The sequence below is a fragment of the Hakea prostrata genome, chromosome 3 (assembly GCF_041222555.1).
Source record: "Hakea prostrata isolate BN-2017 chromosome 3, UWA_Hpros_2, whole genome shotgun sequence".
NCBI lineage: Eukaryota > Viridiplantae > Streptophyta > Magnoliopsida > Proteales > Proteaceae > Hakea > Hakea prostrata.
The window spans coordinates 20,209,739-20,237,053 of NC_142602.1; the positions used below are offsets into that span (position 1 = coordinate 20,209,739).

The 27,315-nt window shown below is 38.2% G+C and overlaps 2 protein-coding genes across 2 annotated transcripts in view; both read right to left on the reverse strand.

Annotated features, from left to right (window-relative positions):
• Window positions 1-5,085: 5,085 nt before the first annotated feature.
• Window positions 5,086-14,251, reverse strand: LOC149021464 (uncharacterized). Its single transcript, XM_089149694.1, has 8 exons — window positions 13,976-14,251; window positions 13,382-13,693; window positions 12,934-13,027; window positions 8,276-8,394; window positions 7,720-7,863; window positions 7,384-7,476; window positions 7,204-7,291; window positions 5,086-6,696 (listed from the first exon to the last, which is right to left on the reverse strand). The coding sequence occupies exons 2-7, from the start codon at window positions 13,691-13,693 to the stop codon at window positions 7,226-7,228; spliced, it is 828 nt and encodes a 275-aa protein (XP_089005820.1). The 5' UTR covers window positions 13,976-14,251; the 3' UTR covers window positions 5,086-6,696; window positions 7,204-7,225.
• A 1,437-nt stretch (window positions 14,252-15,688) lies between these two features.
• Window positions 15,689-27,315, reverse strand: part of LOC149021465 (nuclear pore complex protein) — a 66,004-nt gene continuing 54,377 nt past the window's right edge. Inside the window, exons 21-25 of the mRNA XM_089149695.1 lie at window positions 26,425-26,566; window positions 26,194-26,354; window positions 25,926-26,042; window positions 20,488-20,584; window positions 15,689-16,904 (exon numbers count right to left, since the gene is read on the reverse strand). Of these exons, the coding sequence (XP_089005821.1) occupies window positions 20,510-20,584; window positions 25,926-26,042; window positions 26,194-26,354; window positions 26,425-26,566 (495 nt within the window). The 3' untranslated portion in view covers window positions 15,689-16,904; window positions 20,488-20,509. The remainder of the gene's footprint in view (window positions 16,905-20,487; window positions 20,585-25,925; window positions 26,043-26,193; window positions 26,355-26,424; window positions 26,567-27,315) is intronic.

A 27,315-nucleotide genomic window follows, 5' to 3' on the forward strand; every position in this document is an offset into this window, starting at 1 on the left:
GTAATGACCGTATAAGTTTACTTTAGAAAACAAACCGGTTTGAGTGTCTACTTATCATCAATGTTTAATTTTCACGATTCTTTAGAAGCTTGGAAGTAAAATGCCTGAGCCACTACTTTCTTCTCAATAGATATTCTTTTTACCAAAAATGAAAAATTATAGAGTTCCCAAAACTTTATTTATTTTATTGTTTTTTAATTTGGAAAATTCAAATACTGAAAATAAGAGATCCTTGAAAAAGCGGATGCATTAGCGGTTAGGCGGTGACGTCCCAAATAATGAATTGACGAAAAACACCCACGTGGTACCTTTTGAGCGAAGATGCTCATTGAAGGTTGTTGAAATCTTAAATTAAAATCTAAAATTCGATGGAAAAATAGAAATATGAGTTTTTTACATGAGCCATGGAAAACAAACAACACCCCTTCTAAAATCAAAACCTTGCAAATACCTCATCTACTGTTAACCCCATTACTTAGGATTGTTAAATAATTTTAATATGACCATATTACCCTCAAATATGGTAATGTTTGAACTTCATTTTGAAGAGCTTTTTACATGAGTCCATTCCATTTTCATGGGAAACAATGTGCAACCCTTCTAAAATAAAAAAACCTTGCAAATTCATCTTCCACCGTTAACCTCGTTACTTAGGACTGTTAAACAATTTTAATATTGACCATATTACCCTCAAATATGGTAATGTTTGAACTTCTTATTTTCAAAGTCATATTACCTCACTCCTCACAGTTACTCATAGTTACTCACGATGCCTTGTAGTCATCACTACTGCCAATCAACGCCCACGATTACCACCGGAAGAACATTTGAGGAGAAGCAGTGCGTACCTCATATTGAGGAGAAGAAGAAAAAAAATGCAAATGAGGTACGCACTGCTTTTCCTCAAATGTTCCTCCGGTGGAGGGGGTATTTGCAAGGTTTTTTTATTTTAGAGAGGTTGTGCCTTGCTTTCTATGAAAATGGAGGGGGCTCATATAAAAAACTCTTGAAAATAAAAAGTTCAAACGTTACCATATTTGAGGGTAATATGATAATATTAAAATTATTTAATTGTCCTAAGTAATGGGGTTAATGGTGGAGGGGGTATTTGCAAGGTTTTGATCTTAGAGGGGGTGCGATTTGTTTTCCATGAAAATGGAAAGGAGCTCATTGCAAAAACTCTAGAAATATATAAATGCAGTGGACCCCACCCACGTCCATGAACTTTCTTCGTGGGCATTAGTTTTGGTTCCACTTAGTCACAAACAACAAGTGAGAATGTTATCATCTTAACCGTTTATTCGGAAGTAATGTAGGGTGATGTGCTTCATGGTTAACAACAGGCTGATTTGCATATTCATTCGAACTGTTTACCTATTGTTAGTGCTCTCCGGGGTCTCCACTCATCTTTAGATTGGATATGTCTCAGTTTAGTAATAGATATTTTGAAGCATTGTTATTTCTTCCCTAGGGTTTATTTTAGTTATATTCCTAAAACTGGCAATGGCTTTGCGGATTTTCTGGCTAAGGGTGCCGACAGGTTATATCTAGACAGATCCTGGTGGGGTATACCACCTTTGTTTATTGTGGATTCCTCTCATTTGTATAGGTCTTTTGACCTAAACTCTTTCATTTAATATAATCACTACTTTTTTGGTTTGGCAAAAAAAGAACAAAAAAAAACAGCAAGCTTCATTGAGTGGGCCATCAGCACATTAATTGAAAAAAAAAAAAAAAAGAGAGTAAGCATTTAAACCAAGGTAGATCGCAAAACATTAATTGAAAAAAGAAAAAGAAAAAGAGAGTAAGCATTTAACCAAAGGTACATCACAAAACATTAATTTCAGTTTACCAGTTTTCCACCATGAGAGTTCTCTACAATTCTTACAAACGATTTCACCTTTTATTGGTGGGAGTCTCATATGCAGAGGCAGTAAGTTTAAATCTCCATTCTTAAACATCTTCCTTCCTACTTCCCATTCTCCTGGACCTATTTGATATAATGTTCAAAAAAATCTTTGGCCTGAGTGATGCAAAGCCCTTCAAGAATAGCATTAAAGCTTAGCTGCTGCCACTGAGGTTGAGCCAAGCTTTTTAGGACTCTCGCTAGTTTTTTCTTTTGGTAAGACTATCAATTTCCATACAAACTATATCTAAAGAAATCTGAACTCAGACCCTCTAATTTAAAACTAAATCAGAGTTGAGTTAAAAATTTAAATACAAAGAACTTTTTACTATTTTAGTGATGAAACTTACCTCTTGTGATTACCTTTACAAATACAAATTTAATAGAAATAGAAAATTTCAAAATTTTCTCAGGTTCATCAAAAAAATTTCTTTATGGGTTAGAAAAAGTAGAAATTTACTAATCAAAACAAGTGAAGAAAACTTATCAACTCAATAATAGAAGGGTTAACAATGAAGTTTGGTAACTTCACCTATCAAATCCTGCAAATCTTAAGCTTTTAAAAGCCTTTTGCTATTAGCGAGGCTACTAGAAGACCTATAAATTTCCAAAAAAATACCAGATAAGGATGAACATGTACTCTTAATCTCTTCGGTAATATTGAGAAAGAGCCAAATTAATGATGATTAATGTGACGGATAGTTATATGATCATTTTCCAAAAAATACCTGATAAGGATGAACATATACTCCTAATCTCTTCGATAATATTGAGAAAGACCCGAATTAACGATGATTAATGTGAATGATAGTTATATGAACAAGATGTATTCCTATATCAAATAAAAATTTTCAACACAAATCACAACACTCCATCCTATTCCATCATTGTAGATGAGGAGTATGGATATAATCAATCTTTATTGGTTGTAGGGTGGCTATCATACTTGCCTAAAAATTGCCTATTGGTTATAGAACAAATTCTTCATTTAATTTGTGGCCAAGTTATGCACACCTCGATAACATCTGCAGAAGATAGTTTTATAATTTTTTAAATTGAATTTATGGTGGAGCTTTGATCCTGGTTTTAATGAAATTCAAACTCTCGACATTTATATTATGAGACGCTGATATTTGCCAACTATATTAGTCCATCAAATTATTTGTCTATCATTTTAGATGGAATCTCTAAACAATTGAAACAACTGTATGTACCAAAAATCCAGAATGTCAACAAGGAGACAATGTGTAAAAGAGATGATGGTGATACCACTATTGTGGCAATCATTTTCTCTAATAAGGTAGAAGATTCTTCAAGCCACCACCCAATCTCTCTCTATTCATGTTAAATGATTCTCTGGCCCTTTCTCTCAATTTTGTGTTACTAACTACTTTTTAAAAAGTCAAGAATTGGATCGGTGAATCAATCTATTGTGGATTGTTTGTTCTACTTTGAATGAATATGACATAGTTAATTAAAACATGCTAAGAAAACTCTCTAATCAATGAGTTTTGAGACTTACAAACTCATTCTAGGGCTCTTGAGACTAACTCTATCCATTGCCAACAACTGGTTCGATTAGTGATTTCATGTTTTGAGAAATGAGCTATACTAGATATACATATTATTTGTTCTTGAAATGTAAAAGGAGCGAGGGAAAATTTAGATTTTGAAACAAGTTTAGTAGATGCCATAAAAAAGTGTATCTTTATTTTTTTATTTTATTATTTTTACCTGTAGATTCCACCAAATTTGTGGTGGTAAAGTCGTTGGGGAGCACAGAGTGCTCTCCTGACGGGGCGATGATCCGATCCGGATTCATGAGCCCCACCCATTAAGGGTCAGCAATAGATAACCTGTCCAATAGCATTATTGCTTCAGTCTTCTTTGACAAGAATCATTAATAACTTTGCCCATGAAAGAAAAAAACATGCCTTGCGGTCAATGCCCCTCAATGCTTGGTGGAAAAATCTCCTGCTCGAAAATTGAAGTCTCCATGAATGATTTGATATGATGTTATATAATTTCAAACATTTTTATCAATTAGAAGAAAACTCCAAAAATTTATCTAGAAAGATTACTAATATATGGCGGGAGTGAGGTCACATGAAATGATCATTGTGTTCTTATGGAAGGGGAAAATAACCATTATATTCTTATATGATGCATTCAAAATGTCATATTTGACATGTGTTATGTTCAATTTGTCTATAAATGTCAACATGTTAAGTAAAGATAACTATTCAACAAAGAACAGGAAGATTGCCATGAAGTTCAAACCTACAATAAGACTCCATAATCCCCCTTAAATATAAGAGAACTTGGTTAATAAAGAACAAAAAAATTACCATAGTTCGAAGCTACAATGGAACTCCTTAACAATATAAGGGGACCAAGTCAATCAATCACTTAGAAAAGGTGCAAAGACCTCTTTCTTTACATTTAGATTTGGACAAAAATTCCTCAGCTTGGTTTCATAAGGGCCATGATCAAAGATTCCCATTTCATCATAACTCATTAAGGACTAAATCTGTGTAAAAAGTTATTCAGAATAACTTCAGTAGGAAAATATTACCAATGTAACCTGATCATTCTGTTATTTTTGTCTAATATTGCTACCACCATAGAACAAAAATAAAAAAAGTTCTTTCTCAAAAGGTAAGGGACCACCATGACCATGAGACCCTTAAAGCATCATCATAAGTGTACATTCTATGGATAGACTAGGGGGTTTCTAGGTACAGATTCATTCTTTGTCAGCTAATTTATTGCTCTGCTGCTCCTTAACAAATTTGGCTGTGTCGGCATCTAACTGAGGCATTGGAAAGTCCCCCCCTTTCTTCCCACAGATGTTTTTCACCTTGTATAGGTGGGGGCAGACTTAAATGATGCGCATTAAATGCGCAATACTTGCTGCCAACAGTTGAGATCAAAATCTTGACCGTCCGTCTCGCAGATGGTTGAAAGTGAGACGTAAGGTCAAGATCGAAATCTCGGTCAATCTCGACCGTTGGCAACACAATGCTGCAGATTCACTAGTTGAACCCGTATAGGTGACCACATCATTAATCAAGTTTTGAACTATCTAATGAAAATTCCCTAATTGGATTCCCATGGTAATTAGGGCACTACAGCCTAGCAGCAATCTCCTTGGAATACATAAAATATTAAGGAAATGATTTTTGAACAGGCAACAGAGGGGAACACAAAAGTGAGTTGTACAAGAATAGTTTCACATACAAGACTAGAAAGGTCATTTCACCCAAGGATGAGAGAGATGTAAAAGATGGTGGAAATTTATCAGGGACCATCCATTTCCTTGTAGATGTATGCCATATGTCCTAACATCACATCATATGGTTGAAATCCATTTAAAAGTCACATCAATCTGAAATGGACCTGTAAAAGATGGTTTGTTACCTATGGATGGCCTAGAGGGCCAAAGGGCTACAGATGTAAGTGATGGGCATGTGAATAGAATTGGTTACGGGTCTATGAGAATAGGAGAAGATGGGCTAAGAGATAATGGAGAAGCTGGGAAGATTATGGGTGTAAGGAGGCGAAAACCAAGCTACCACAGGAGAAGAAGAACCAAAAGCATGGGGGGACACTCATTCTTCAAAAGACATGTCGATAGGCTTTGAAATTGGTTATGAGGAATGGAGATCAGCTTTATGTGTTTTCACCACAAGTTTTGTATAGAGCCCATGTGAGATCCACTAGAATCCCATCCTTGAATTATTTTATCATTCTCAACATAAGCCCCACACATAATATGTGGAGAAAATGTGACAAAGGAGCACATAGTGCTTCCCCGATGCGGAGATGATCCAAACTTATTATGAGGGCGTTGAAGCAACAACACCCTTTGTCCTATGGATTGTCATGCGGATGAGTAAAGCTAGAAACTGTAAGACAAACCTTATGCCGAAGGTTTCCGGTTTCCCACAAGTGCAGTCCTAGACAGTCTTCCTGTGCAGCCAACCATTGCATAAAGGCCTCTCCATTGTTACAAATAGAAATTATACTAAGCCAATGAAGAGCTGTTCTAGTGGTTGAAACCAACACCTCTTAGTGAAGAGGTCGTCGTGGGTTCAACTCTCATTGAGGCATATTAACATCCCCATCCCCCGGCTTAATAAAGCCCCGTTGTACCAAAAAAAAGAAAAAGAAATTATACTAATATTAACATGAACATGGGCTAAGAAAAACATACTTCATTCTACTTCAACCAACCATTGATGTTTTTCAAACCCCAAGGTTATTTTAGGATTTTTCAAAATACAAAATATCACGTCATTAATTAACTAACAAAATTTAATGGCAGATAATTTGAAGCAAAATCTAAGATTAGGTTAGTAATTTAAAAAACAAAAAACAGGAAACAAGGTAATAATTTAAGCTATAATACAAGGGGACATCGACAAACTGAACATTACATATTTGACCTTAATAGCCTCTAAACATCATTAGAAGTGAGGAAGGTAATAGTAATTTCATAAAGAGCAAGATCCCTAAAAAAAAAATTTGGTTTTTCAGGTAACAATGTATTCTACAACAAAAAGCAAAACCTTGCAGGAAGAAGATCCACTTGCATACCATGAGATATGAAGTACATTCAACCGAAAGAAGATCAGTAACCTTTCATTGGTACCAGAATCACCGAGGATATATATACAATCACACTTAGACTCCTAGTGCCTCAAATGGAAATTTGTTGGGTACAAATGTACAATGGCATGCAAATCTCACAGCAGGGTAGGTGTATAGTGTCTATGCGCATTGATATCCTGTATTAAAAAGAAAAAAAGGTCGAAATCTAGATTAAGACAAAATGTCAAGAGAGATGTCATATGAGTTTTACCTCCCCTAATAACAAGAACAACTACGGTCCAGTAGTATTAAGTAGATAGAATGATGCAGGGAAAAGAAAAAGAAAATCCATGATCCATGTCCTTGAGACCATAAGCCACATTATTCCCCTTTCAGGGGATATCATGAATAGAACATTCAAAAGTTTGAATAAACACCAAGAGATAAATTAAATCAGCTGACCAAAGTGGATCCACGAATGAACCAAAAACTAATGAGATGCCAAATATAAATAATACTAGTAAGAAACTACGGAATCTGCATACTCTAATGTTGGTGAATTTATGATTTTTCAAGAATTACACTATACAAATGGAATTGATCATCACCACCTCAGTAAATATATGCTAGGAAACGTTAATTTCTTTTTGAAAGCATTATCTTGGGAGAAATCAGGTGTAGGAGCAATTGATAACAACACAAACCTGTAACTCTTGTAATTTGAAATCACTTGTTCCATTCTATGCTATCGGATTTTTGACAATGTTGCTCTTGAATTAGGCTTTCAACCCTCTGCACCATTATAGATAGCAGATACCATGTCAAAGTATGCAAAACATAAAACAAGAAAAAACCTTACAAAAGAGTAAATGAGGCTAGCAAACCTTCACAGAACTTCCAACCTCCTCTAGCTTTCGTAATATTATTTCCCCAGAGGTAGGAAAAGAATCATGCCTCAAAGATCTTGATGGAGAGATCTGCAATTAGAAAACACACAAAAATTATGTTAAACAAAGAAAACAAAAATAAAAGGGATGCAATAGAAAAAGGAACATGTAACCAAAAAACACATCTTTTTCCTCAGGCAGCCTGGGCCATTAAAACTTTCACATTTCCATCGGTAAACTCCACAAGGGAAAGTAATAAAAGATCCCAGAAAATATGTAATCACATAAAATTTAGTTTGATTTATATCACACCAAACAAGAAAGTGGAAATACCGGGTTTGTGATGCAAGCACCAACATTATGGCGTGCCAAAGCTGTGGATGAATAACCAATTCCGAAATTTTGGTGGTCTTCAGTCATGGAAACTTGCCGTGAGAAATTCTCATTCATCATATTTGAAAGACGCAATAGAACAGCCTGAAATAGGACAGGAAATGATGTGAACGGACATTTACAAAATACTGTTATCTAATATGACATGCAGGCCATTGGAGCATGCAGACACATGGTTTTCAGGCCAAAAAGAAGGATGATATACACGGCCCAGACCACCCATCACATGGGACTCTCTGGTTTAGCGCCAAAATATAGTTTTCTCATCGACAACCTTTTCAAAAAGAAGCTTTTCCTTTCATTAGACAAGGGGCTATTGGGCTGAAACTTGCTGCATGGATATGGGTTGCATAACAAACACTTGCACCCTTTTTTGGAGGCAGATTCATCAACTAGTGTCAAAATCCATTCACCTAAACAACACTTTTCTGATTTATGAAACTTGGAACTGGGCTAAGAGTAGAAAAACCACTGCAGGAACTACAGTTTAATTTACCTTTCTGAAAGCCCGTGGGTCTGCTATTCCTTGGATTTGGACATCATCACCAGGTGGCCTTCTGACACCGACATTTTCAATTCGAGTGGAATAGACACCAAAATATTTCTGCAAATATCCTGATAATAAATGGTTTTTCCTCAGAATTTTACAGGTTCAAAGGGGTAGTAAGGCTAAAAAAGAACAAATAAAATGACTCAAAATATTTCTCCATCGTGAGTAGAAGAATATGGTTGTTACAGAAAAAAGTTGAATGCGACAGGAGTGCTTGATACATCAAAACTATGAGGCATAGGGACTGGCTAGTTTGACAGGATTCTGTCTGAAACTGTTTCGTCACCAAAATGGAATATACATCATAAAGAACAAAGGCATGTACTAACAGCCATTCCCATGGGATATCTAAACGTTTTTCACATCTATTTTGGATAATTACATAATTTAATTTTAGTGATGCATATTTAACAAAAAGAATGGACAATAAATCACGAAAAGCCTTTGAATTTGTGTAAACACCCAGCCTTGAAACCAAGAGAATAAATGAAGAACACATAGAATCACAAATGTAATAGGTGGAATGGCACTAAATCAATTTTATTGTATTATTATTATTTTTTTTTATATAAAAAAACCAATCACAACCAAAGAAATTTCATCAAAGTATTGTTAATGGAGTTGATTCAAGTGGAATTCTTTCACAACAGTCTAACAGGTAGTTTCTTTGAAGTCAAGAACATGTAGCCTGCCACAGGCCTAGCCAGTGGCATGCACAATGGGCTAGGTAACCCATGTTGCCAGGCAGAATATTCTCTCAACTCTGTCAGCATTCATTTGGATGTCATTCCCAGTGGTTCCCAAATCAGCATTTGTTCATACATGTGGTCCATCTGAAAGGGCATCGGTGGATGCTACCGAGCCTACTTTTTTCATTTCAATATTCAAATTTCTTTTTTCATTTCTTTCAACATAATCAGTAAATTTCATTGAAAAGAGAAAACAGAGAATCGGAAAGGAAAAAAAAAGGGTAAAATGACAACAGATAGTCCAGAAGACTGCAAACAGGCAGCCAGAAATTAGGTTAAGGCCCCCAAAAAGAAAGATGCCTACCAAATGCTCACCTGGCCAGCTCATCAAAAGCAAGGCAATTTTTGTCGTTTTTTTCTTTCTTCCTCCCTTTTATACTCTAAAGTGATTGCTCAAGGGAAGGAACTTGACACAATGGTAGATGGGCCACAGTTGTAGGCTGAGGTCAAGGTATCAAAACAGCCTCTAGCAAATATTGCTGCATAGGAAAATTGCACCCCCCGCCGGGGCACGAAGCCTTTGGCACCGGGTTCACCCTTTTTCTAAAGTTCTTGTTCCTTGCTCCCTAATCCTCTTCTCTTGTTCAAAATTTTCCTATGCAGCAATGGAAAATTGCATCCCCTGCCAGGGCATGAAGCCTTTGGCACCGGGTTCACCCTTTTTCTAAAGTTCTTGTTCCTTGCTCCCTAATCCTCTTCTCTTGTTCAAAATTTTCCTATGCAGCAATGGAAAATTGCACCCCCCCCGGGGCACGAAGCCTTTGGCACCGGGTTCACCCTTTTTCTAAAGTTCTTGTTCCTTGCTCCCTAATCTTCTTCTCTTGTTCAAAATTTACTATTACTGCCTGTGTTACCAGTGTTGCTTGAAGAATTTTCACAGGTATTCTGGTGTTCAAATCCAGTATTACTGCGCCTGTTGCAACTGCTGCTTGATAAAAGCTCACAAGCATTTTGATGTTAAAATCTGCTGTTACTTACTGCCCCTATGTTGCTGCAGCTGCTTGAAGAAAATCCACAAGTATTTTGATCATCTACACATCATCTGTCATGTTGAACTGCTTCTAGAACTTCAATTTGAACCTGCATTTAACTGAAGATTTGTTTGATTGCTGCAACTATTATCGACCCTACTGTAGATTGATTGTTAGTTGAATCTCTTGTGCATGACTCTGTACAAAATGCTTGACGATCTAAAAACACCAGATCAGAATTTAGGGGCTTACCAAAAATTAATATATGCACCCAGAATTTTATTCTTCTCTCTGCCTTTACAGCATAATGCGAGAATCCGGTGTTCCTCACAACAGTTTTAAGTTTTATGCGATCAATTAAGACATTTCATCAGTGGATCATAGTCTTGGAAATGGGAATGGTTCAACCCTCTTGCAATACAGATGGGTTTAGCATCTGATCTGTATTGTTGCAACATATTGATAGAGATGCATCTGAGATACAGGTGTTTGATCATGCTTGTCAAGTGTGATGAAATGTATCACGCGGGTTGGGTTTCTTGGACAATAATTTCTGGGTATGTTTGAACTAGAAAAGTTGTGATACCTACAGAATATTCCCTGACATGCAGGAGGAATTCAGACTGAATTCAGTAATGACTTGGTGTTTGTACTCTACTTTACTCACCAAATTCCTCTATATTTGTTATTATTCCTCAAAACATGCCTTTCAGCAAAGGAAATTGGAAATACTTTACAGGTTTCTTGTCTTACAGTGTTGACGATGGTTTATTATTATTATGAATATAAAGGACAACTTAATGTAAACCCAGTTTTAGGGTTAGGGATTTGATGAATTTCCCCTAAAACTAAGGGCTACCTAGAATCTTCCAGCAAAAAAAAAATGAATTTCAATGGATATGTGGGTTGGGTTTAAGCACTTGAAACCCTGCTGTGATGCTAATTTCAGATCTGAATTTCAACAAAAAAGTTTAAAAAAGGGGTTTAGGTGTTTCGGCTAGGGGGAAAAGGGACTGTACTTGCTGTCTTGTATTTTCAGAGCTTGTTCTAATGGTTTTAGAGTGTAGGAAGAGTCTATGATGAAATCGGGGTTTGATTCAAATATGAATTGCAGAAAATATTGATGAAGAAGATGAAGTGCAGGAACTTTTCAGACCTAGGGAAAAAGGGTTTATTCAAGAAATTAACAGTCGGACTGAGGCCTAGGGGTTGGTGCGATCCCATAGGGAGAAGAAAGGAGGTTAAGGAGATGGGGAATCGGGAGTTGCGGGGGGTGGCGTTTGGTGCTGCCAAAGGGAAGAAGAAGGATGGGGAAGCTTGCGGGTACTAGGGGAGAGGTGGAGGGGTTGGGAGATATCGCAGGGGTAGGAGAGAGTGTTTAGACTGCTGTTGGGGGTGGGGAAGAGGCTGCGAGGGGTTCCGATGGGGTGGTGTGGGCCTCCTAGGGTTGCGCAAGGAAGAGAAAGGGTGGGGGAAGGCTGCGGGTGAGAGATGAGGAGGGGGAAGGGGTTCTGAACTTGTTTACTGCTGGAACTCTTAAAGAAGATTGCTCAAATGCTTGGATCTTGAATGTGGAAGAAGAAACTAGAATCGATGATAGAGATGCCGATCCTTGAACAAACTCTTGCTCAACCATGGCCCATTCAACAAGGAACCATGATCCTTAAATTTTATTCAATAATCAGACTTGAAGAATTACAAAGAAAGAATAGGCTGTTTATGGCCTACTAAAAGAACTAGACTCCAAGCGGGATTCCTTTATAGATTAGATCCCACCATGTAATCTTGACCTTTAGATAGAATCTAAATATCTAAAAGACACATCACAACTTCAAGCAGAAGCTCTGCCATGGGGGAGAGAGACGATAGGTTTTGCTGCTGACTCACCATGTAGTCACAGTGTCTTGCTGCTGACAGATGACTCTGTTGACCACAACTCAGGTGGTGGGGGTGGAATGGGTATTAACAGTGTTAGTTCCCACTAAGGCATTTGTCCAGTATAGGGACATTTCTTGGAGGTATCAAGTGGGCCCAGTAAAGGTTTCGGCCAGGAGCAAGATTCGTGGTCACATCACAACTTCAAGCAGAAGCTCTGCCATGGGGGAGAGAGAAGATGGGTTTTGCCAGGAGGTAGTCACAGTGTCTTGCTGCTGACAGATGACTCTGTTGACCACAATTCAGGTGGTGGGGGTGGAATGGGTTTGGGGTGTCAATTCCTTACAAAATTAACAGTGTTAGTCCCCAGAGGTATGAACATAATCGTAGAGATTTTAGGGTACTAGAAGTAACTGTTTGCAAAACCAAGGGGGTTAGATGTAATTTTCCCAATTTGATATAAATGAAGTTAATATTACACTTTTGGTTGCCTTTAAAGATTATTTTGGTATCATGTCCACTGCTACTAGTAGTACGAGTTCTCCCACAACTTATTCATGCAAGGTATATTCCCATTTTCTCCTCCAAGCAAGTATCAATCTCAAAATCAAGCATCAATCAGGATTATGATAGTTGTCTAGAGCTAAAACTGCTATATCTATGCCAAGTTCTCAAGTTTCTAAACTAATGCTTTATTCAATTGCATTGAAATTTAGAGTCCACTGACAAAAAGTTAATATGTAATCAAAAGAAAGTTTTGGAATATTTCATCATTCAATGACTGCTAACTTTTAGAGGATCCAACTGCCAGAGATTCCTTGATCATGTTTTTTGACAGTTTTTGGTTTGATACAAAGGCTGGATTTTTTTCTTTTTTTTTTTGGGGGAAACGGGGGGGGGTTAGAAAAAAGAATAACAAATTTGACAAAAAGTATTCACCAACAACACCAAACATGCAGTGAAGAAACATTAGCAACTGGCTTAATGTGATGGATAAGTCCACATTTACCTTGTTCAATTATGACATCAGCAACCGATGGCAGTAGAACATACTTCTCTTTTTTTAGCACCCCAAAACATGGGAAAGCCACTGGCTTTGCAACCTGATGGTCAACATGATAAATGTCAACTAATGAGAGACAGAAGCAATTCATGCCTTCCAATATGAAACTGAAAAAGTATTCACATCCTTCAAATGTATCAATAAGACTAAAATTACACAAATAAGACTTTGAGTTGGTGTGCAGAAAACCCAAGGGACGGCACCCTGCATCATACAACATGAACAAACAAAACGTCACTGGTTTTTATGAGGCAATGGGTTCAACTCCAATTAAAAGAAAGAGTGGAGTGCCCCCGTGACCCCGCGGGGGGATTGGATTGAAGCCATTACCGAACTAATAGCAAAGGTTTATCGATAAATGAAACGTGAAGTGTGAATTTCAGGACGGATTTACCTTATAAGCAATGGCATTTGGTGTGACATACAGCCTCCTGGACTGGATGTCCTTTCGCATTGCATATCTTCTAACGGGTATGTATAACAGCATGAGCAACCCAATTCCCCACGCCAAAATCAGTGGCAGAGAGTAAAGAACCCATTTGGCTGTTTCGTACTTGATATAATTGTCCTCCGCCTCCTGGAACGATGCCGTGTATAGAACTGTTTCAACTCCGTGTTCGCTCTCAGTTTCATCATTTGAAGCAGAATCCGGCAACAAGCGTCTCTCCAGGAAATCAATTTCCACCACACCATCTGTGGATCCCATCTAAAGCATACAAAGAGAACCAATGGATGTTAACTTTAGCATCCATTACCATTCCAAGCAAATAACGACAACATCATCATCTCTGTTCGAGCAATTATTCTTCCTTTCTAAGTCAATACAAAGTTGTAATTACTGAACTAGAAAAGCGCAAACTGCGTTCAGTTAGCTAGAATTGAAACGATGAGATGGAAATGCCAAAACCAAAAACCCTAGTAAATCAACCCTGTATAGACAACTTCGATAATCCAATAAAATACTGGATTACAGAATATACGAAGGTACCTCTGAATCGATCGATGACGATCCTCTCGTATTTCACTGAACTGATTGCTCCAATTAGTTCCGCCTTCTTCTTTCACCGTCTTTCAGCTCTTGAGTCTGAACTCGAACAAAGTAGTTTGGTATATCTAGTTTTCGTCGTTCGAAGAACAATAAAAAGAATTGAAATCTGAGAGTTGAGTTTTGCAGTCTGTTGGCTGGTCACCCCCAACGTCACCACTCAACAGTCGAGACTTGATAGTGGAACCGGCGACTGGTAGGTAAAGACCAATGTCTTTGGATCAAACATTCGAATCTCTCAGGATTATTCTATATTCAAATTATGTATAAAAAATTATTTTAAGGGATAATTACGGTTGATAAGAAAAATAATTTCCGACCAAATTTAGATGACCTTAACAAAAAGTTCATATGATTTATAATTTTTAGGGCATTAGTAAGACCTTCATTAATAAGTATCATGTTACAGCAGATATCATTATTATTGTTTTTTTTACTGTAAATTCTAAGAATTACAACATATACATAGATATTTAGAGTCATTTATTTTCTCCTATATCACTATTCTTGCTATTTAAATTTAAGTTCATGCTGCGAAAATAATTCTGAGCCATGCACATTTTGATGGAGTTTAGAGATAAAAAAAAAAAAATCAAAAAATAATTTATTTATAAATTTTCTTGATCTGGATCTTCATCACATTTTAAATGGTGACAACGGGTATTCTTTCAAATCTAAAATTAATTCTAAAATATAAGATTGTAAGGATATAATTGACACTCATTATAGTTTCTATAAATGAAGGTAATGCCATTTTTTTATTTTTAAATTTTAATGAGGGAGAAAATATACATTATATATTCAATGCTAATAGCCACTTAACACAATTAGAAGTGAGGGAAGCAATAGTAATCTCATGAAGAAGAAAATTTGATTAATAATAAAACTAAGACCAAATTGCATTGACACCCCACTTTATGCTTAAAAAGCACAAAGGCCCCAAAATTTGATATATTTATCAAATTTATCGATAAAAAGTTTCAGACATTGTTTATTACAGGGATATTTTTGAAAATAAACACTAATTTAACTATTTTCAGTGATAAATTTTACAACTATAACCAATGAAAATTCAATTTTGGAGTCTTTGTGCTTTTTAAACATAAAGTGGGTGTCAATGCTTAAAAGCCTCCATTTTGGGGTACCAGTACAATTTGCTTTAAAACTAAAGTATTGGGGAAATAGTTATTATCCCTTATTTTAAACATGTAGTCAAATATGCACAAAGTGGTTTGCAATTTCGTATGAATCTCAAATCCATTTTCTACCGTAAGAAAAGGGGGGGGGGGGAATCTCAAAATTAAATTAAGAGGAAAAATTCTTTCTCAAAAATTTCATGATTATACTTCCTTCACATCCCTACACCCCTATGTGGCAGAAGAATATTAAAAAAAAAACAGAATTATGGATTTAGGATAATTTTATTAATATTACTATGTTTCAAATTATTATTATTATTATTACTTTTTTGGTAGCATTATTTTATTACTATTCATTAAAGACCAAAACTTGCAAGACCTTTTTTTGTAGTAGCTTGTGAGAAGCAAGGTTTAAAGTATCGATACTTGTCGATCAAATGATAAGGTAGCCGATCAAGATTGTATCACTATGACTAATGTATTTTAGTGTAATTAAATGGAGAGACATATTGAGATGTATCATATCGGTTGGGTCAAATATGGATACGTAACGGCTAGTATCGCATGGTATCGTGAGATACTTTAAACTTTGGTGAGAAGAGGCCAATAGATTTAAGAGCATAAGCTAATGAGGATATGAACTTGGTGAATTGGGTATTTTGTTGCAGGAGCAAGGGGACGATTCTTGACACAATGAATCCAAATCTCAAATCAGCAACGTTGAGGTAGAAATGGAACTGTTGTTGAAGCATTGCTTTGGGCAACTGGATGCCCGAGGGCAAGGCCAACAATTGCGCAAAGCAGGATTTGATGAGCTTGTGGCTCAACCATGACTGTCCATCTCGGAATAGCACTCTCTGAAGAAGTTAATTCTCACGGCAATGGCCGACAGTTAGTACACCCAGAGAGCTTTATGGTTGAACCTGTGATCTTCATGGTTCACGTCTTAGTGTCTCTCATTTTCTTTTAGATGATTCAGCAATCTTGTGTCTGGCACCTATTATTCATCACATTCAAGTCTATGATCAACACTGAGTCACTCTTCAAATTTTCTTTTGGGAGAATCATCCAGCTACAGAAGCCTTTAATATTCTACGAGGGGTTCTGCAATGCCATCCTTGAAGAGTGCAGAGTCACACCTAGGAGAAGTAGAAATCAAAACATGAAAATGAAGATTGCAGATTCCCATGAAGTGTACCTATATGCAATTTTACAGCAAAAGACCCAAGGTTGTGACTGTCGTTCGCCTATATTTTATATTCTTTTTTACATCTATCTACTACAACTGCCAACTTGTATTGTCAGAAAAACGACACATTCTTCTTCAAAATTCCAGAGCCAGTGAAAATATTACATAACAATAGTGACCCTCCCATGTTTGCTCCTTGACCATGTCTTTGTATATGAAACATATGATGTTCTCCCCCACCCAAATCGGAAAAGAAGTTACAGGTACAGGCGGAGTTCTTCAATCACAGAACCAAAAACACTCAGTATCCCACCTCCCAAAATTAATTAACGGAAACCACTTTTAACCACAAGCACTGCCTCCCATTACACAGTGCCATCTGTTTCATCCCTATAGCTATGTAGCATTTTTAATAGCCATGTAGCTGAAAACTCTGCTTTCACAATCTTCAACTCAAAATCCATGATGCTTCTGGCGTGTCTCCACTGTACTTGTGAACTGTTCATAAGCAACCACAAATGTGGGGGCACCTTTGATAGGAGTCCTGTAGAGCAAAAGTTTTAAGTATGAGTTTGCCAAACATATCTGGACTTGATCTGAATAAATTTCACACTTATATACACTGACAACTTCCTTTGCCCTTTATATTCCTGAAAGGCATTTAATGTAGGAATAATCTTGCCACTCACATGGGTGATTACTAAAATATTTACACACATCTGGCAAAAGGTTTCATATGCAAGCCAAGGGTGGTCACAGTCATACATGAAACCCTCAGATGGATCAGCCTCTAATGAAATGTCAATCCTCACCCTCTCTGCTGCCTTATGTGAAACTTTAAATTTCTGGATAAAAACCCTTCAACACATTTATGTCATTTTATTTTTTGGGGTGAGTAACCAACACATTTATCCTCAGAGGCTCAGGAACAATTTTATCTTATAGTTTAACTAAACTAGCAAAAAGCACATACACATATACATGTACCCTCGCAAAAACATATTTCAATCGGTATGAGCTCATAACAATACAAAGTAAAGAAAGAAAAAGAAAAAAATGCAAACCTCCTAGCATTCATTTAACAATGCCTTCATACTTAACATAGGAAATAAACAAAAATATAAAAGGGAGAGCGCATCACATCTAGTAAACATAAAAGCATAATTCCACATTCGGTTACAACTGCAAAAATGACATTTATCAAACTGCGTAAGTAAATACTTAAGTGTTATGTTGTGACCCGAATTCTTGTACCTGATTTGGAAGATGGAGCCACATCGACATATTGTGGTGGGCAACACGAATGACCAGTTTTTTGAGATCTGTGGTGGAAGCGGAGGGCTTGACCCGATGGGTCGACCCGTTTACCCGAGTGGAGTATATATATATATATATATATGTATCTTATGTTTGCCTACCATATCATTGAGAAATTTGAGATTTTCGGTTAGGGTTTTGGGTGAGAGTTCTTATAATGCCATTTTTTGCCATTGGTTGTGAGATCTCATTCTGTGCTTCTTCTACATAGTGAAAAGAATTTTTTCTTTGTCCATGGATGTAGCACACCGCATTGGTGTGTGAACCACGTTAAATCTCTGTGTTTTCATTTTGTTTCTTTTTCAATTCGCTATTTCGTAGTGTTCGTTCTAACATTGAGGAATCTAATTCATAGGCCTAAAAATCTACCACAATCCATTTCTCTTTAACACAAAAAAATAGTAGTAATGTTTGTTTCAGCCCAGATATTTATATAGATTTAAAAAAGGGGGGCCGGGGGGGGATCAAGCCTCCAACCATCAGATAGGAAATCAGCTGAAGCTCCATTTCAGTGTAGGTCTAGTTCCCCTTGAATTTAATCCAACTGTTGAGAGGCATGGCAACACCTGCTTCAGCATTTCAATATCCTTGCTCCAGTTCCCCTTGAATTCAATCCAACTGCTGAAAGGCTTGGCCACACCTGACCAAAATTTCTTGAAGTGCTGCCTACTCTTAATGGTGTATCATAGTACTGATACATGTATTGTTATGCTAACTAGTAGGGTAGCATCTGTTCTGGCAACCAGGGAATACGTTGTCTTTTAATCAGCTCTCAGTCAGAGCTAGAAATGAAAATAGGCCTCTTACGGAGTATATTATGGGGTTCTACAGTTCTCCAGAACGTAGGTGTGGTTTCTAACTTTCTTATGAGGAGGAGAAAGCCCCCACAATGGTTCCCAGAGAGCTGATGTACGAAGTCCTGTATCTTTGTTTCAAATACAAGAATAGAGATCCTTTTGCCCCAGAAACAGAAGGTGCAACAATTTTGGGTTGTGAACTTGAAGTAATCAAGTGCTACCTCTAGCAAAGAGAATATAACATAAGCAAAATATGAAGCGACTGAAAACACACGACAAAAAACCTTGCCTAGAGAATCAGATATTGAATGCCAGATTTGAAAAGATGAAGTTGTTTAGCTTATTTCTTATTCAAAGTTCGCCCTGTATGAAACAATTTAATTTCTTGTGGCACCAATACACTTCATCAGTCTTTAAGGCAGATTTACTTGAGGTTTCTTTATCAGAATCCTCTCTCAGGAAGAGAGGGAGGTTACAAAAAAAGATATAATACACATGAAAAATAATTATCTCATCCAACATGCAAGAACCTGAGGGAACAAATATGTTCCTCATGGTTTCAGAAATTAGATCAGAATTTGAGGAATCAGCCGAATCCAATTCCCAAAACCTATATCTGAATGAGCCATGGGAGCTCTTTGATCTTCATTTTCTGTTTCTTCCCCCCACGCCCACAAAATCTTTTAGTCAATAAAATGTTACATGAGGATGCTAAGATGGATGAGTGGCAAAAATAGGAAGGCCAAGGGTAAGGAATGATCATATTACAGCTGGGCAAGAAGTAGCTCCAATAAATAATAAGCTACCGGAAAGTCATTAAGGTGGTACAACCATGTTCAACGGAGGTCCTTAAATGCCCTTGTACTGAGAAGTGATTTAATCCAAATTGAAACAATTAGAAAAAACTAGGGATAGACCTTAGATAACCTTAAGAGAAAAATTGACAAAGAACATGCATAGCTTAGGCCTCGTATCTAACATGGCCTGAAAAGAGCTGATTAGAAGGAAGGGCCATGTAGCTGACTCCATTTAAGTGGGGCAAGGCTAGTTGTCATTGTAGTCAATAAAATGCTATAAAATCAATGAAACTTCAGTGTAGAAGAAAGATCTACAAGTCTTTTAAATAACAAAATTCAAAAGATAACAGATCTATGGAAATCTTTTTTTCTTCTGATTCCAACTACTAGGATTGCAGACAATTCAGGATCAATTCTGATCTGGCTTGAATTGGGATGTGGCCAGTCTCCTGTCTGCTTGAAGAATTTTAAACATTGGGTTTTGATGACATTATCGCAGTTTCTCCCATACAAATTCCATCTTCAGAAGATCAGCTATCTCTCCTCAGTATCCACTCAATTCAAGTAAACAAAGCCTTTCTTCAACTGTTGCAATGGAGTTGGTGATGCAGATCCTATTTCACCATTCAGATGTTTGAAACCATGTTTATTGCCAACCTGCAGGGATACCTATGTTCTCTCACATTGCTCCCTAGTAATTTGTAGTCTGCCCCTTGGTCTTTGAACTCCTGGAGTCTATTTCACATCACTACTCCTTACTGTGGCTAATTAACAACTCCAGCTACAAATGACGTTTTTTCACATTAAATGACTACCCTTTCAGTGATCCACTGTAGTGCCAACCACTTCTAGATCATTAGAATTTTTATAAAACGTCATCTGAAATTTTTCGCCCATTATTTCATCTTTTTTTTTTTTTTTTGGAACACCATCACACCTGAACTTGTGTTGTTCTATGCTTCCCAGCATATGGAACTGCATTCTCTATTTAGTTATCATTAACCAGATTTTAAAAATAGAGACGTTTCCTGAACATTTGAGTTTACCAATGAATCAGCTTATTATCTGCATGGCTTCTCAATCTATTTTCATTTTAACAAAATCCAGTATTTAATTTTCCTATAAAAACAATTGTGTCAGGCTCTAATTACCATTCTGGGATCAATCAATTGTTGATGGCATATAATGAACCAAAAAAAAGATTTGTAGGTAATACCTGAGAGATTGCATATTGACTCCTATGGACCACCAAAGTTTCTGTCTTCAAGCTCCATTTTGCATATTGAGTATTCCCTCTCTGATAATAAAAATTCCTGAAGAAGAAAAAGGAATTTGTGGGGTTGGGGTGGGAAAGCAGTTTAACATTATCAGCTAACTTTCCACATATAGACTACTTTTCTAGTCTTAATTAATGTGTTCCTGGAAAGAATTTTGACCACTTTTGCCTTACTTTTTTGTGGGTGAGGTGGTAAAGAATAAACAACCATTATTTCTCATATACAATATGGAGGTGAAGCTATAGTTTTTAGAGCACCATTGTCATCAAAAAAAGCATACTGTCTAAATGTTAACCATATACTCTTTTCAGGTGAAAAAAATAAACAGGTTAAACACCAAAGAAAAGAAAAAAGGTATAATACAAAGCAACAGTGCCACACCAAGAGGCACTATGATGCAGATCTGAAGATCAAAACCCACAAGATGAAGCACCTGGGCTGTTTGTGTTGAAACTTTGGAAGCACAGCGCCACCTAGGGCCTCTAAGGTTCTGTATATTAACATTCAAACGAAAAACGTTTCTGGAGTTTTTCAGCATTTTGGAACAGAACCAGGCCAAATTGAGTTCTTTTTTCTTTTTTTTTTGGCATGAATTAGTGAATGGAGAATCATATTTTTGGTTAGTCTAACCACCCCTGATTAACCAGTTGATCTGTGTTGAAGTCTGGGTGTTTGATTGGACCTGCATTTAGGTCTATCATGGGGATACTTCCTATGCAACAGCACTCTACGGTTAGTAAATGCTCCTGGAGGTAGTTCTTATTTGCTGTTTCTTCTTTCTTCTTTTAGCTCATAACCTTTTTGGGAGACTTCCTCTATTCTTCTCATAAGGGGCAGGCCTTGGTCCAGTGGTTGGAGGACCACGGTTGTAGCTTGAGGTCAAGACAGCCTTTCAGCAAATATTGCTGGCTTAAGGATTCGTAGGAAAGTGGCCCCCTTGGACTTTGCTTGTACGCATTTGACATTGTATGTGCCCTTTTTTCTTGTTTTCTTCTCATCTCATTGGACAAAATATATTACAAATTTTAAAAAACATGCAGCGCTATAAAATAGAGAATGTAGGAATTGAAAGACAGCTCATCATATTTTGGTTGAGAAGCAAAGAGATTAATTTAAAATTTTTGATGCAGATTGATCACCAAATTGGGCTTCTTTTCTCAGGAATAAGTCTAGCCTTGGGTTATATGCATGGTGGGCCCTTGATACCATGGGTTTTCTTGGTTTTGGGTGGAGCCTTTACTTTTTTTGTCCAAGCTTCTATTTTGAGTCCTTTAAATAAGGTTGCAAGGGGGTCTATTAAGGACCATGAATTTGAATAATGAAATTGCTTGCAAGCTGCTGCTGTGATATGAACCAGAATTAGGACCAAAAATGGGCCTAGGATAGCATCCCCATACCCTATGGTCCTCTAGTACCAGCAGGGGTATTTCGGTAATTTTGCATCAGTTTTGTCAACTTAGGGTTTCTTTGGGTCCAGTCAGTTTGTGGGACCCTGGATCCATTTTTATTTTGGAGTTTGAATCATTATTTATCAAGTAATTGAAGAGTCCTACTTAGGTTGGGATCCCTAAGTTGTAAGGGAGTCCCCTAGCTACAGTCTACTTTTGCAAGGACTCCATAGCTACTCTTGGTTTTATTTGGATCCTTCTAAAATGAGATATAAAAGAGTCATTGTATAAGTCCTTAGTTCAAGTAGGAGTCTTACCTTGATTTGTCTTCTAAAATTGAGTCCAAGCCTCTCTACATTGTAAAATCCAGATTATGATTATGTTAGGACCCTTAGTTGAGGGTGTAGAGGTAGATAAGTTGTAGGGGATCAACTCTATACATGAGGGGGACAGGATCAGCAATATGGACAAGTGGCAAAAACCTATTTGGAAGCAACCACTACCATGCTGTTCTACGTGGAAAGGGTGGTTTGCTAGTTTGTTTGGCTCTCAGCTATAACAGGAGAGTGGGTGTAGATAGCAAGGGAGAATTGAATTGTGTTATGTTAGGCAAGCTTGTTTGCAGGAAGGCGGAAGACCCTTGGTGGGGCATTTTAAAGGGTGAATTCAGATCTAGAGAGCCTTGTAATGGAGCTTGTTAATGAGTTTAGTGCATCGGCCATTTACGTTTCCTCTACAGATCATGTTTGTGCCATTCAAGTGCAGTGCATGTGGGTGTTGAGTTAACAAGGGAGTTGCCAAGAACTTGTTCCGGTGTTATCAGTTGGAATTTGAAGGGTCTTGTCAAATAGTATCAGTGCACGTTGATCTAGAGAAATGACTAACAGTTGGATGGAGTCCAAGGTTGAAGACCTTAATCACGGGTGCAAAAATTGCAGGGTCAGGCGTCGACCGTGAGCCAAACTCAAAACCTTAACCCAGCTTATGGAGTTAGAAGACAAGAAGAACCAAGTGTTCAAGGAGGAATTGAGAGCTGTACCTGATGAAGGGGAAAACATTGGAAGTTAAATCACAGGCTCTGTAAGTAGGATTTTTTTTTTTTTTTTTTTTTTGCAGGGCGCGGTGGCTTTGCCTCAAGCTCAGATGGGAGACAACACACCAGGGCTCTTTAGGAGTGATTGTAGCACGGCACGTGTTCTACTCTTGCCATTTAGAGATGTCAGAATTCATAGAGGAAAAAGCGTCCAGGGAGTTGCAACGACCTGTTGAGTGGTGGACTGGGATGGAGGTTTGGGTTGAATGACCTTGCTTGCTGCAGATGGATTCACCTCAAGAAGCAGTAATTGTATGCCTACACTAACGAACAACTGTAGACTGCAGAGAGAGGATTGAGAGGCCTGCAGCAGCTGTTGGACTGGACAAAGACCCTAGGACTGAGTTGAGGCTATTTGGGCCCTCAACACTGAGCCAGAAGTTGGGCCACGCCCAGTCTGTGGAAATTACAAAGTGCGCTGCCTGGAAGTCTGGAACCATAAGCAACTTCCATGCGAGCCCATTCTGTTAACCCAAGGCCCCAGCTAGCGATATAATAAATCAGGCCCAACTCATACAATTGGACCCAAGTCCAACATTGGGGCCAGTTCGAATAGAGGAACCGACCATACACTCAAAATGGCTCGGACTGTCTTGTACCTCCAGCCATCATTCGGGAGACCTAGCCACGATTAGAAAACCTACCGAATGTGGGAACCAGAGCCACCAGAGGCAGCTCCCAATGGCAAAGGAGGATGCTTCAATCATAACTGCGACAGTGATCCATCTTGCCATTGAAGATGACCCCGGAGGGAGGACTGACGACGGTGACTTCTGCAAGGGTTATGTTCACTGGGTAACTCTTGATGTCTCCCCCAGCACCAGATTTCAGGCAGACTTGGTTTCTCCTCTGCATTTTGTTTTTTCGTCACCGACGTACTGAAGATTATAAAGGTTGAGGACGGGATGATGGCAGATGTATGCTAAATTGGTCATCCCAATTGGTCAACATTTGCAATGATCACTATGGTTAAGGGCTCAAAGGGTACTGCCAAGAGCTGGAGTTTATCGAAGCCCGTAGCCATTTGACTTAGAAACTAAATGAAGGTATCAGCAGCTGCGGGGTTTCACCATCGGCAACAATGTTCAGCGGGGGTCACAATGATGTTCTTACAAGTTACATTAGCGGTTCTGAAAGGCTCAGGAAGGGGATGATTCCTAGGGAGTTTGTTGTTGTGGATGAACAAGCATGGTTATGCAGCAAGCAATGTGAAGATCAAGCTTCCAAAGCTCAGCTTGGGATCAATGTTCGATTTCACCTTGAGGGCAAGGTGAAACTAAAGGAGGGAAATAGTGTTAGGACCCTAAGTTGTGGGTGTAGAGGTAGGGAAGTTGTAGGGGATCAAATCCATACACAAGGGGGACAGGATCAGCTATAGGGACAAGTGGCAAAACCCTATTTGGGAGCAACCACTACCATGATGTCCTATGTGGAAAAGAGGGGTTGCTAGTTTGTTAGGATTGGTCTAAGGCTATATTAGGAGAGAGGGTGTAGATAGGAAGAGGGAATTAAATTGTGTTATGTGAGGCAAGCTTGCCTGCATGAAGGGGAAGACCCTTGGGCAGGCATGGTGGTCAAGGCGACAAGGCGAGGCAAAAGGGAGCGACACCAAGCAAGGCGACATGGTGTCGCCTTGATCCAAAGATGGGCCTAGGTGCCTAGGCGGAAGCTTTTGACAACCATGTGGGTGGAGCATTTTGAAGGGTGAATTCAGATCTGGAGAGGATTGTAATGGAGTTTTGTTGATGAGTCTAGTGCATTGGCCATTTACATTTCTTCTACAGATCGTGTTTGTGCCCATTGAAGTGCCATGTGTGTGTGTGTTAAGTTAATCACGGAGCTACTGAGAACTGGTTTCGGTGTTCAATTGGTTGGAATTTGCAGGGTCATATCAGATTAATGAAATTAAGCTGAGATTTGATGGAGCAATGATTCAGGTCGTGGGGTTCCCTAGGGAGACTCTTGTGGCAGCTTGGAGTGAAGTTTTTCTGCAGAATTTTGTGAAGTTGAAAGCCCAAAGCTATCACCAAGTACGTGCTAAAGTCCACATCCCAACCCCAGAGCCCTTCCATCTCATTCACAACCCTCCCCTACCCCCACACAAACCCTAATTTTGCTAGTACAGCCCCTCCTGCCATTGCAAGTTGCCCCATGACCTTCCCAAATCCTGCAGCAGCCCCTTAACCCCTCCCCAGCCCTACATCTCTAATGCCCTCTCTTTCCCAACCCTAGGATGACATCCCCAGCCCCTTCCCTTCTTTTCCTTTCTTCTTCTTCTTCCTCTAGCTTGCAGAAATTCTGGGATTTTCCAGAAATTATAAAATCAGAGTCGCAACCCCACTCCAAAGCTTAGAATTGCCTAACCTCTTGACCTAGAATCACCCCCTTTAAGACGTAGACACCCCTCCCTATCCCCTACCTTCAATCCTAGCTAACAGACCTTCCCTTCCCCTCTATGCCCTAGAAAATTCTGCAATTCATCTTTTTCCAAACCCCAAGCCCTTCTAGAATCAATTTCCTTCAACCCTAAGAAATGCTCAACCTTAACCCTAACCCTAGCTTAAACCCTAGTTTTCAAACCTCAACTTAAAAATTCAATTCAGAAATTAAAATTTCAGCACGGTTACAGACTTAGCCTTCTAAACCCCCGAACCTAACCCTAACCCATTCCCCAACCTAGAACAAACAGGGCCTAGACCTAGGGCTTGTATCAATCAATTAAACCCTAGATCTTGGTTCACATCGTGCTGCCTCCTTCATTTTAAGAGCTCAGTTTAGTCATGATATAAGGATGCATATGTTTTTAAGTTCATTACAAAATTATATTATTAGAAAAAGTTTCATTTATTTTTCTTCAATTAACTTGTACTCAAACAGGGCCTAAATAATCACTCACCTGTAATTGTTGCTGACTAAACAAATGTAGCAACCCAGAATCAGGGCAAGCAACTAGTTCGATAAGCTCATCATGACTTTCTGGGGGATCATCTTCCTCCACTAGTGAAATAGAAACCTGCAAAGATACCAAGAATATGGAATATCAAAAGCAGCCATCCAATCGGTATATAATTAATGTATTCTAGAAAATTTGGTTATCACATGAGCTTAGATGCAAATAATACACAAGCAAATAAGGCGCTTATCATGCCATTGAACAATCTTACCTGCATACATCGAAGAATGACCTCTGGAAGACAACATTTACGGCAAAGGCCCCGAACAATGTGGCTTGCTGGGCCTTCCAGAGAACCATCCTTATTTGAATACCAAGAATCCAGACGCAATATCTCCATTGTAACTCCAGATTGAAATCGGACAAGCTCACCTGAACTGAAAACTTAGTAACTATAATACAATAAGAAACATAACTTGAAGAGGCAGATCAATTTCCTAACCTTTGAAGCCAGCTGCCATGACAGTGGCAAGAACACCACCATCATTGCTGTCATGTGGCCCCAGTCCGTCTCCCTCTACAGCCAAGCAGCGTAAGACTACCTCCATGCAGTAGTTGTCCTTAGCAGAAATATTCACGCTAACCTGTCCATGAAGAAGTGACAAGCAATAGTGAAGGACATTTGTATTATAGAAAGATGATAATAAACCCTAGTGTTCTTGATCACCAATCCTACAAAGAAAAGAGTTGTAGGAGTGATATTTCTAACATCCTGATTCAATTGAAACACACTTCACTCTTACAGAAATTAAACAATAAAAAAGCAACATACAGCCGCCCAAGTTCATCAAATTCTGCAGGTTACGGTAAGTTCCCACATAAGAGGTACATATATTTGATTATCACAGATGGAAAGATAGAGGTTATGTCTCCTCATAAGAGAGCCAAAAACTAAGTTTCTCATGATATATATGACATTGCCATTGGATCGGAAGAAATGCCACCCATCAAATTAGAGGGGGAGGGTTGAGATTAATTTCATTCTACCAACATGGAAGAGATACAAATTCCGCATCCTTATAGCCTCTCTAATATAATTTATATAAAATTAAATTTCATATTAATTCTTGAACACTTCCAATACACACTCTGTTTCAGTACAGTACTACTGATACTGACTTCTACACTTGACTACTCGTATATGGAATTGTAGTTGTCTTTTTTGTTGCATTTTAATGAAGATCTTAGTATTCACTTGCATCATATCCATATTTATACTGGTTAAAATTCATGTTCTAGACTTCCAGTTTTGCCGGCATACAGCCAGGCACGTGCCAATGAAAAACACCACTTTAGGTTAGGTTTCAGGCAAAAATAGCTCCTAGTGTGTTTA